At 38.7% G+C, this 12783-nt stretch overlaps 1 protein-coding gene and 1 long non-coding RNA gene across 2 annotated transcripts in view; one reads left to right on the forward strand and one right to left on the reverse strand.

Annotated features, from left to right (window-relative positions):
* The window catches only part of LOC127873909 (kinesin-like protein KIF16B), an 83931-nt gene that overhangs the window by 70244 nt on the left and 904 nt on the right, over nucleotides 1-12783 (reverse strand). The window contains exons 2-3 of the mRNA XM_052418020.1: nucleotides 10776-10845; nucleotides 8199-8330 (exon numbers count right to left, since the gene is read on the reverse strand). Coding sequence (XP_052273980.1) covers nucleotides 8199-8330; nucleotides 10776-10845 — 202 coding nt within the window. The remainder of the gene's footprint in view (nucleotides 1-8198; nucleotides 8331-10775; nucleotides 10846-12783) is intronic.
* LOC127873911 (uncharacterized) lies at nucleotides 838-3587 on the forward strand. The gene is made up of 3 exons (XR_008046433.1): nucleotides 838-1490; nucleotides 1759-1813; nucleotides 2328-3587. It is a non-coding gene; the product is annotated as an uncharacterized LOC127873911 (long non-coding RNA).

A 12783-nucleotide genomic window follows, 5' to 3' on the forward strand; every position in this document is an offset into this window, starting at 1 on the left:
GACAATCATGGATCGACATCAGTTATTTCTTTTTCAAACGTAATGGAATTTCCTTGCACGCTGCTATTAATTTATCATTTGCAGTGTCACGCATCATGGATGCAGATTCGATCATGCGCAACCATTTCATGTCCTCTTTCCCTAGGGCAATTTCCCTCAGTCTCACATAAATAGCATGACACGAATGTACATTTGTATCGACTGGTGCCCTCGGGCTCAAACTTCCAGGCAAAACCAGAAAATTGAAGGCGTTCAGTAGTTCCACACGTTCAAACTTGAAATCACATCCCCTAGCCTGCAAGATTGACATTGCCTGAAACTCTGTGAGCATTAATCGCAGATCTGCTGACATTCCCTTCCAGCCACGGGGAGGCCATTTGAATTTCGGTTCCAGGAAGGTAACTGCCTCATCCTGGTCCCACTCTCGCCGGGCTGGAGGAAACAAAGGCATCGCGCCCATGGCTAGCAGTTTCTTGGCTCTCATTTGGTTTGATGGTGTTGGGGGAAGACTTGGCACCAGAAATTCTGAGTTCTCACTTGAAATAATCTCAGTTGGTCTTGAATGATGAATGATGGCCTTTATGGGGGTCTTAATCGACCTTGAAACCTCAACGCAGGCTGCAGGTTGTGATGTAATACTCGAAATGGGTGGCACCGAAGACACGGACGAAGACGAAGTTGCAACAGGCACGACGGAGTGGCCGGCGAGATAATCGTCTGCAAAGGCGGTCTCCAAATAGTCGGCCTGAATTAGAAGCTGTCCGGGGTAGCCCATACTGTTTTCAAACGTAGAAGTAGCTGTGATCTCAACTTCATTAAAAAGTGGAGTGGAGCCACCTGACAAATCATCCGATACCAAGACGAAAGATGGGACATGGTTGAATTTGATTGAAGTAATGTGCTCAACCCCAACTCCGATTCCTCGAGCGACTTTCTCCTTGGTGTCTCCATCCGCATCCACAGGACTGGTAAACTCGTCAAAGGGACTGTTTGAGAGTGGCAGCTGAGCTAGCCTTTTGGCCAAACGTCTCAGGATTAGAGGATGGTTAAATATGTCATCAGACAATTTTAAAGAAAATGACTGATTGTCAAATTGTCCTTCAACAGTAGAAGATCCATGTTTAATGGAAATATAAGAGACCGACAGGGTGCTGAAAGTGTTCTTTGACCCTGAAGAAATAGTTTGCCAAAAGCTGTGGTCTGTTGAACGTGATTGTCCATAAACCCTAACGAAATCATCCTGGAAAATTGCTAAGCAAGCCATCTCCCTGACATGGAAGGCCGTCTCCGGAACCTTCGTATCTGGGTGAACCGTAAGGATGTGGCGTTTCATATCAGCTGCGCGTTTAATGGTTACATGGCAAAATGGACACTCCACTCCCAAGCGCTGATGTACAGTCTCGACATGTCTCTCAAATTGACGTTGAGTTGCCAATGTGGAATGGCACAACCAACAATTTTGGTGTTTCATTCTGTAAATTTACAAAAAGGTATAACAGTTTATAAGTTTGAAATTTGCTACTTTATATGTTCTCGCTTACTTATTTTCATCTTCATAAAAAAAGTTATATGAGTCATTTATACATAACACTCCATTAACTCAAATATATGTGTTTTACACTTTAAGAATTTTACAAATGTCTGAATGTTTAAACAGCAAGCCAATAATGTTCTGTTCAAATTGCATGTTATTGTACACATAGATATAGTTCACCAAATCAAAATGTTATATGCAAAAAGCAAGTTTATTTGTTTCAGGTATCAACGAAAAGTGTCCACCATCCTAATAAAAAGGCAACACAAGTACTCAAAGGTATCACACATTACTCTAAAAACGACTAATTACTTTTAATAGCACTATTTTGAAACGTCTGCTCCAAATATATAAAACATCATATTTATTTAAATATGAAAGAATAACCGATAACGAATATGGTTGCGCAGGCCAATTCAATTATCAAAACATGTGATATATAGCCCATATCACATACTATGGTGCCTTTAACACGGTCACCACAACTTCATGAGCAACTTAGCTGATTCTCCCCAGCTTTTGCAGCAGCTCATAAACTATATATTTGGATCAAACCGACACACAATATAGTGATATAAAAATTAAGTCATATTTACTTAATTCATTTATTTATTCGAAATCTGCACTTGACTAATTGCAGAATTGAGCAAACCAAGATGGAATATGGTTTCCTTTGTAGGGAATTAATCTGTCTATGTGATACACTTTTGGCTTTAACTTTAGTCCACTCTTTACTAAATAGGTTATGTCGTCTAATTTCCTTGTTATTACATATGGACCTTTCCATTTGCAGGTCAATTTCGAACAGACTCCAATACGTCTAATCGGGTTATACAACCAAACAGCTTGGCCGACCGAAAAAGACCTCTTTTTCGCCTTGATGTCATAATGACGCTTCTGATATGCTGTGTTCTTACGAAGAGACTTCCTCGCAATTGTATGACAGCTCACCAGGACCGTCTGTAACTGGCTACAATATGACTCTGGATCACGTGCCTCAATTGAAGAATTTGGTGACCCGATAAATGCCTCTACTGGTAGGGTTACATCACGCCCAAACACCATTTTGTTGGGAGTTACACCAGTACTGCTGTGCACGGAAGCACGATAAGCCATGGTTAGCTGTGGAAGGTACTCATCCCATCTCTGTTGGTCATCTTCACAATAAATGGCCAACATGGATTGAAGAGTTCTGTTGAATCGTTCTGGACAACCATTACTTTGGGGTCGAAGCGAACTTGTTGTTACTTTGTCGATGTGAAGAAAATCACAAATATCTTGAAAAAGCTGTGAAGTGAAATTTGTCCCTTTATCACTTAAAATTTGTTGAGGACAACCAAACCGACAAATGAAATTATTTACTAAAACATCAGCAATAGTTTTTGCTTCTTGGTTAGGCAGGGGATAAGCCTCAGTCCATTTTGTAAAATTGTCCACTACTACTAAAATATATTTGTTGCCTTTCAGTGTTGTACTTAAAGGACCTAACACGTCAATGGAAATTCTCTCCATTGGTTCACCATTGATATAATTTCTCATTGGGGCTTTAGGAGCTGTATTAGACTTACGACATGCACATTTATCGCATTTAGTGATATACTTATTAACATCCTCTTTCATACCTGGCCAATAGAACGATTGTTTAAGCCTATGTAAGGACTTTTCTAAACCCAAGTGTCCAGCAGACGGAATGTCATGCGAATACTTAATAATTTCATCTCGTTTCGTTAACGGTACAATAAGTAAATTTTGTTCGAAGCCAGTTTCCGTGTCTATGAAAATACAATACAATATTTGGTTAATTACTTTAAGTCTATCCCACATGCGCCAAAGTGTTTTAAGATAAGAAGTACCATCTGATATTTGATCCCATGAAGGCCTATCTAATTGGTTTGTCTTAGCATTAAGAATAGGACTAATATTTGGGTCATTTAATTGGGCAACTAAAAGGTCATCAGGGGTCCAGCCATTTATAACTATTTGTGCGTCTTGTTGTATTGCTCGTATAGTTACACTGTTATTTTGGTTTATGATTAAATTATTATCACAATCACTGTCAGTATCTTCATTATTTAAATTCTCTTGTCTTTCACAAACTTTACATGGTCGTCTATTTAAAGCGTCAGCATTTGTATGTTTGAGCCCAGGCCGATGAACAACATCAAGGTCATATGTTTATAGTTCCTGTAACCATCTTGCCATTTGACCTGACGGGGTTTTCAGCTTTTTGATCCAACTTACAGCTGCGTTATCAGTTCTAAGCAATGTTTTCTGACCATATATGTAGGGGTGAAAAGTTCTTGAAGCCATTACGGCGGCCAAAAGTTCTTTTCTTGTTGCACAATAATTTTTCTCGCATTTACTAAGACCTTTGCTCATGTAAGCAATTACACGTTCATGACCGTTTTGCACCTGGGATAATACACCCCCAACTGCTAAGTCACTAGCATCACAATCTATTATGTATGATAATCCCGTTATTGGATAAGCTAATATGGGTGCTGACGTTAGCGCCTGTTTTAATGTTTCAAATGCACTATTTGCGTCCTCATTCCAACAAAATTTAATACCTTTTTCACATAACTTGTGGAGAGGTCGAGCTATTTTAGCAAAACCTTCCACAAAACGTCGATAATATGAGGCAAGACCAAGAAAACTTCGCATTTCTTTGACTGACGTTGGCACTGGCCAACTATGGACAGCTTTTATCTTTTCCGGGTCAGTGGAAACTCCTTCCTCAGACACTATGTGGCCTAAGAAAGTTATTTTCTTTTGAAAGAAAGCACATTTGGAAGGCTTTAACTTTAGATTGGCATCAACGAGTCTGTCAAAAATACGGGACAAACGCTCCAGGCCTTCAGAGATGGTGTTTGCTGGCGAGGTTATATCATCCATGTAGAGGACTAGTTCTACCCACTGCAAACCGCGTAGAACATCCTCCATGCAACGTTGAAAGGTTGATGGAGAATTCGCGAGGCCGAACGGCATACATACCCACTGGTACAATCCCAGTGATGTGGCAAAGGCCGTCTTTTCACGGTCCTCTGGTGCCATTTCAATCTGCCAGAAACCGGAACACAAGTCCATTTGGCTGAACCAGGTCGCACCGGCTAATGAATCCAAACAGGCATCTGTTCTAGGAAGAGGGTACGCGTCCTTAACGGTAACATCATTAAGTTGCCTGTAGTCACAGCAAAACCTAACGGTAGAGTCCTTCTTTGTTACAATGACAACAGGAGAGGCCCAAGGACTTTTGGAGGCTTCAATGACATCCTGTTCGAGCATTTTCTTGACTTCATTTCGCTCAGCTTCCTGTTTTGCCAATGGTAATCGACGCAACGGTTGTTTAATTGGTAGCGCTTGACCAGTATTAATACGATGTTGTACCCGGTTACATTTTCCAAAGTCACTAGAATGTTTTGCAAAAACAGAACTGTATTTTAATAATAATAATGCTAACTGATGACACTCTTCTTTAGCTAGAAATTTCGAGCTTCTATCATAAAGATCTTTTAAATGCTCAGGCAAATCAGTTCTACTGGGGTTTACAATTTTATTTTCACTAGTTGGTGTCACTGATCGTACTTGAAGAACTTTATTAAAAATTTCTTGATCAATGTATGGTTCACAAGTGCCAACTGATTGGTTTTCGTGTAAAGTTACAGAGCTGTCGGAACAGTTTACATAATTAATTTTAAGGTCACTATCGTTTGTAGTTAACACACCAGGCAACATAAGACAGTGAGGATTTGCAGAGCCGATAGGTTCCGCCAGCGAGTACTTTGTCAGTTTATCTTTATTAGAAATGCCGACGGATACAAAAGCTGCGGAATTGGCAGGAATTACAATTGTCCTGCGCACAATAACGCGACATGAAAAAGATTTTTCAGAGCCCACAGAGCACGGGATCTCATTACAATGGGTAACAAGTTTACCGCTTTTGTAATCAATAATTTCAACATATTTCAAGAGAAAATCCTGGCCTATTATGCCATCTTGCGAAATGTCACAAACTAAGACCTCAATGTTGAAATTACAACCATTTAATGTAACTTCTAAAGCAGTTTGACCATGACAGTTAATTTGATTTGAACCGGCATCGAATACAGGGGTTGCAAATGGAGTTAATAAGTATTTTGAAAGCTTAGGCATATTTTGATAAACGGTACTTGATAAAATGGAGCATGTTGCACCGGAATCAATTAAAAATTCTACTTCTTGAACATCAAGTTTGCCTGACACGTAAAAACCATTGTCCCAAACTTTATCAGAAAAACTACCGGTGCGAATTACATTTCCAGCAGGCCGATTTTGATTGGATTCAGTCGACACATGACCTACTGGGTCGACCGTGATCCGTTTCCCTGAGACAAATGTGCAGGAACGTTTCGAGAAACTTCGCCAAACGATTGACGTTCACGCTGAGGACAGTCCCGGAAGAGATGCGCTTCCGAGCGGCACTTGAAGCACTTGCGCGACTCGCTCTTTGTTTTGGGTGACTGTTGCGTTGATCTTGCCAGAGACACGCTTTCAAGACGCTCCAGGCGGGAGTCGAGACCCTTAATGAGACCTGACAACTTCCGGTCTATGCCGTTGGTGTCTACGGCTCGAACACGGCTGGATCTTTGTTGATCATACCCGAGGATCGACTCATACTTATCGATCACTGCAGCGGCCTCGTGAATACTGGAACAGTTGTTGTCGATACAGCGACACTTCATTTCGGGTGAAATTATTTTATACAGTTGATTTAAAGCAACAATGTCCTGTGATTGTGTGTTCAATTGACTGTACGCTTTCTTTGTGAGTTGTCTTATGTCGTCACAAAGAGAGATGATGCTTTCTCCGGGCCGGCGCTGTCTATTCTCCAACATCCCAAGGTACTTCGATTCATGTACACTGCTGCCGAATCGTTGTTTCATACGTTTTACCAACGTACAATAATCGCGGCGCTCGTACTCGTCCAGGCTCATATAAAACTGCCTCGCCTTTCCTCGAAGACTGGATGCTAGGAATAAAACACGGCTCCTCTGGCTCCAAACACAAAGCTCGGCGCAATCCTCAAAATGGGAAATATAACTCTCCCAAGGCTCTTCGCCGCTGTATGGCTCTGGCTTAAGATGGGGGACATGTTCGGATGCCCTCCAGTTGTTACAACGGTCAACACCTACGTTGTTGAAATTGAGATTTTGCGCTCGGCCATGTCGGCGCACGGGACTGGACCCAGCCTCGGAATCACTTTCCGACGTACACGGCGGAACAGGTGTTGCTCGCTGACGTCGACGATGGCGACCAGTAGACATGGAAGAAGTTACTGAAGCTTCACTCCTAATTTCGAATTCACTATTTTCTAAATTTCTCAAATTTAACACAACCTCGGAATCCGAACTTTCGCTAGCCATATTTTTTAATTTGCACTTATTTTATAGGAATAGTCAAAGATTTATAGATTTATATTAACCACAATATTTATTAAATGTTCCTTGTACACGGGCCTTTTAAATAAACACAATATGTTAGTTATGCAAAAATAACACACAATATATTTTATATAATATATATTAGATCTATATTGCGATTCGCGAATCACGGATAAAATATTTTTAATTATCGAGGGATATGCCCCTTTAAACCACTTCAACGAGCGCTAAGTAAATACTGCGTCATATATTCATTCAATGACGTCATCACATTGGAATTTACTATAACTTCAGGCGGGCTTGTAAAATCGTCCTTCGGCACTGAACGATCCCACTTCTGACACCAATTGTGGTGTCCGTCAGGATGGGTTTATTGGTTTTCTTTGTGAGTTATATTCTTACAACAAGACTGGCGGCAGTTTAAATAATATATTTATTTAGTAGGTTTAATATGTTATTGCAAAATTAGACAAGTTTGGTGGACACTTTCTCGGAAATACGTTACAAGTTATTTTTAGTTACCCAAGATGTTTTTACTCACTTTACTGCCCAGACAAGTGGAGCTACCAAGATGGAAGTTGTGCTGTCAAATTCAAATTCTAGCGCCCTTATATACTTTCTGGAAAGTGCCCACGTGACCTTAACTGACCAATGACCATATGACAGCCTGCCAGCATAATAACAATAAACCAATAGGATTCTGACAGCTCGGGAATCATCCAATCAGAATCCGTCAGCCTGAGCTGTCAGAATCCACAATGATGCTGGCAAATTCTGTGTCATAGCGGCCATGACAGGTCAGATTTATGCATAACATTTACATAATAATGCATAAATATGGCTTGTCAATAAACAACAGGATCGAAATGGAAACAATACACATAATACTAATAGTTCTGTTAGTGCAGTTAATAATTCGTGGTATTACGGAATAAGTCATGGAAATGAAATGGATTATTGTGTTAAAAGGATGTAAACAATCGACATTGCAAGCCTTACACGAATAACAAGGTAAGTGCAATTATCATCATCATCATCATCATAATCATTAGTAGTATAACTTTGGAAACTGCATTCCACGTAAGTATAACAGTAAACAATAAAGCATTTAAGCATATAATGGGTGTGGGGTGGGTCATTACAATATGTAAACATATTAAAAGGCGGAAATTGTCTGCACAGTATAATCTGGGATGACACCTTACGCACATGCTTTATTTATGCCTAATTTTTCCATAACTTACCATCTCCTGGTCATGGTAGCGTTCCCCATCCTGAGGATCCACCGTCCAGAAGGAGAAGTCAAAGGTGAAGTCCTTCACCCTCATGGCCTCACGAGTCGACTCTGACACTCCATCCAGCTTCTCCTCAGCCATCTAGTATACAAAACATAGAAGATACAGTCCACTTAAGTATCTAGCATAAAAAAAATAGACAATAACACACAGAAAAGCTGGGTCAGATGTTTATAATCTGCCGGCTTATGACACAATGACTCGAGGGCCTTCTGTTAAAGCTGCAGGATTTGTTTCTTTTCAGGTATGAACACATCTGCCTTTTCTCAAAGCAACAAAATTTAAACAAGGGCTGTTTGTAAAACATGCATGCCTCCCTATATGGCCTATAAGTTGTAGTAGCAGCCATTGTGTGAATACGTTTTTTGTCACTGTGAACAACGGTGGTGGTGGTCACTGTGAACAACGGTGGTGTTGGTGGTGGTGGAGGTGGTGGTGGTTATTGATGCAATGCATTACAAAAATGCAGTTAGCCTTACATTTGGTAAAATTTAAATATATTACAAGGGAGGCAAATGCTGTAACAAAAAGAACATGCATAAACAGTAGTTGTTTCCCTTGTTTGAACCATGCTAAATCCTTAAAATGCCTATTTCCAGTAACTGTGACCTTCACCTGTGACCTTTGACCTAGTGACCTCAAAAGCAATAGGGATCATCTGCGAGTCATGATCAATGTACCTATGAAGTTTCATGATCCTAGGCCCAAGCGTTCTTGAGTTATCGTCTGACAACCACCTGGTGGACAGACCGACCGACAGACAGACCGACATGAGCAAAGCACCTTTGACCTTGACCTTTGACCTAGTGACCTCAAAATCAATAGGGGTCATCTGCGAGTCATGATTAATGTACCTATGAAGTTTCATGATCCTAGGCCCAAGACTTCCTGAGTTATCGTCTGACAACCACCTGTTGGACGGACCCACCGACAGACAGACCGACATGAGCAAAGCAATATACACCCTCTTCTTTGAAGGGGGGCATAACAATTTGTATCAAATTTGCACATTTTCCTTTGTTGCGAGGAAACAGTAATACAAAGCATTTACCATGCTCTAAAATATCTATTATATGCATCTTTTGATGATTTAAAAACATGAAAAGTATAAAGCGTTACAAACACAAAAGGATTGAAAACAAGCAAATTTTTTGCATTGATATCCCCCGCCAATATGCTTCTGGTCACAAAAGGGTCATATTTGACCATCAGCTAAAAAAGCATTTTTTTAAGGTACAAAGGGCCATAACTCCATTATAAACAGATGGTGTACAATGCCATTTGTCATGCATCATCCTCTTATCCATATCTATATATATATACTCATACAAAGTTTAAATGAAATCCACCAAAGCACTTCCAAGATACATGTATGGCTCCGGACACAAAAGTGCCGGACGGAAGGACGGAAAGACAGACAGACAACGCCAAAACAATATCCCTCCGCCTATGACGGGGGATAATAATTTGGAGAGTTCTGTTGTTATTGTTATATTTTGGGACATAATGAGGATTGGGTATATATATATAGTATAAAATGCACTACATGTATAGATGTATGAGTACGGATGGCCGAGTGGTCTGAGTGCTTGACTTTTACTCCAAGGGTTAGTGGTTCGAGCCCAGGTGAGGATTACTTTTATTCTTTCTTTAATTGTATTCTTGTTTTTGTACTGGAGCTATTTAGTTCCAATATAAACATTTTTTAATTTAAAGCATTTAATGGCAATCTTCGATGCATGCAAAAATCTGTGAAAAGTACCATTTAAATTTGTATTGTTCTATCTTGCCAATCTTATGCCTGGTAAATTTCTTTGTTATGATTAATAGACTAGTAATAAGTATGATACCAAAAGATTTGTAAGGGTTTAACTTGCTTTTGTTGGTGGTTTATTGTAAAATGGTGCATGGTTGAAAAAGTATTTATTTAACTTGAAATTTGGATCTCCTTGTTTATAAACGCCAAGTGAAACATTAATTTTCATAACTATAAAAGTTTGTCCCACTGACATTTTCAGCCGGTGCACAAACAGAAAAAACACAGAACTAGGAAAATCATTATGAAAGAACAGTACAAGAAGAACAGCTATATGCATGCATACTAATGATACTAGTACTACAGTGTTGACATTTTTTAATTATGATCACAAGTTTTGTAGCCATTTGTTTTAATCCCTCTGAATATGAGTATCAATCAATTTTTTTTTGAAATTTTGAATACTTTGATCCAAAAAATGTAATTGTCACTTCATAAATATATGGGCTACAAATAGATTATATTCATTGTTTTATGACATGTGATAAGCACTCTGGGAAAGCAGCTTAATTCATGTGAGTAAAGTGTCGTCCCAGTTTGCCTGTACAGTCTGCACAGGTTAATAAGGGACAACACTTTCAGTATTAATTGGGTTTTCAATAAGAAGATACTACCTATAAACACCAATTCCATTTAAGCTGAAGGTCACTCAACACACATTTATTAAGCCCCCTTTTTCCTAGAATGAGACAAAAGCACCTTTGTTTTACCTTGAGGTTGGTGATGGTTGTTTTCTTTCCCTCCATCTCGATAATAAACTTGCTTTCCAGGTCCAGCTCCCTGAAAATGAAAATACAATCAAGAGATTTGTATAACTTCATTAACATTTCTTATTCGATAAAGCAGAGAATAACTTAACATGTTGAGAACATGTTAATGTTTTTTTGTAATTAATAAAAAATTCTGTATTTAAACATTTTGAAGATTGGAGATTTAAGTTCTGATTGTGGCTCTAACATGTATGTATCCGATATAAAAGTAATTAATGAAATTCTCATTCCATTCTATGCCATTCACATGCGTAACAATAAACTTAAAGTGCTTTGTTTTTCTCACAGACTGACTTTTATAGATAGATGTGTACGATAAGATAATATTGTTCTAGCCACTATTACTTAAAATGTTGATCTGTACATTTTCTGACTTTGTGTGCATTAAGTTATGGGAATACGGCCATAGGAAAGGCCACCAGGTGATGACAGTTGATTGACAGTCATCGTAAAAACTTTTAAAGCACAACTAAATAAAATAGGCAGCATAATTTGATATATGAATAATGTGAAACCTTATATAGCATTGTTAAGACAAAAACATGTCAAAATGTATCACTGAATTACTGTTTAATTGCACAATTAAGAGGGAATCGTCTGAATGAAATGATAAACTTGCTACATTTTACCGTCATGAGCCTTTTACTCGTGTTTTTAACCTCATGTGGATGCATGAGTTTTGACAGAAAACAGAATTCTATGGAGTTCACTGGTGTCTGTCTTATAAAAAACACTTTACATTTTATTTATAAACAAGAAATAAGAGTACACATCATTAACAAAACAATGTGCTGGCGGGACTTGAGTTAATGAATAAAATATGCATAAGGAAACTGAAAGATGTGTTGGCATTTCTGATCATGCTGTCAAGATAAATGGGAAAACATGCAAATGAAACTATAGTTTTTCAACAAACAACAATTGCGGCCTGGATGTATATTGCATGCCAATAAGAGACATTTTTGGTTTTATTCTGTAGCCTAAAACCTGGTACAGTCAAGTTACCATTACCGGATCAGTAGCGTAATTAAGTTGTTCTGGTGAAAAGCAATAAATGTTTTGATACTTCTTTTACAACAGTTTGATTAAATATTACCTTAACTTACTGAATCAGCACATAGTCTTATTTTTAAACGCAAGCAAAATGTATTTGTGATACCTTCGTTTTTCGCCGCAGAATGCATGTATTAATGGATCAGTTGTAAGTTGTAACCATAACGGATCACGTGACTGAAACCACTCAGGTGGGCATCCAACACGCTATTTGAATTGTCGAAACATGAAATGTGTTGTTTACAATTACCAGGTTATATTGCCAGTTATAAATTATGTTCATTTTTTTTGTTATTAATTGTTTTCTATATGTGATCTTGTATCCACACTTTACACATGGTGTTCTTGTGTGAAGTATCTGTTGAAAAATCCTAAAAAGATCGAAAAGATATGGTCATCTTATAAACCATGTAAAATGTTTAAATTATAGCTAATCATCGATATTGAACATGGAAAATAAAGAAAACATTGCAATTGAGATCATTTATTAGAAGAATCAACAAGATTTGCATAAATTTTAATATAATATATTATCAATACGCATATTATCACGCTTGATCCGTTATTGCCCTAATTCGCCATTTCATTAAAGGTATTGCAAAATCTTAAACACGAATCAAAACTGAAATGGACTTTTGCAGGTGTAGCAGGGTTCGGTATAAGGAGAACTTATACTGCCTTGCTATATGAGCTAGCCTTTATAGCGACGCGGTAGAGTGTCTGCCTGATTTGAAACCGGGAGGTCCCGGGTTCGATCCCCAGTATGGTCGGGGATTTTTCTTGCTGGGTTACATTGGCGCCCAACGTAAAAACCCCACCAGGTGTGTCAGACGTCCCACAGATGTCATGGCAATAGGAAATTCGTGGAAGAATTTCAGAATTTGAGGGGGTGTAT

The sequence above is a fragment of the Dreissena polymorpha genome, chromosome 3 (assembly GCF_020536995.1).
Source record: "Dreissena polymorpha isolate Duluth1 chromosome 3, UMN_Dpol_1.0, whole genome shotgun sequence".
Taxonomy (NCBI): domain Eukaryota; kingdom Metazoa; phylum Mollusca; class Bivalvia; order Myida; family Dreissenidae; genus Dreissena; species Dreissena polymorpha.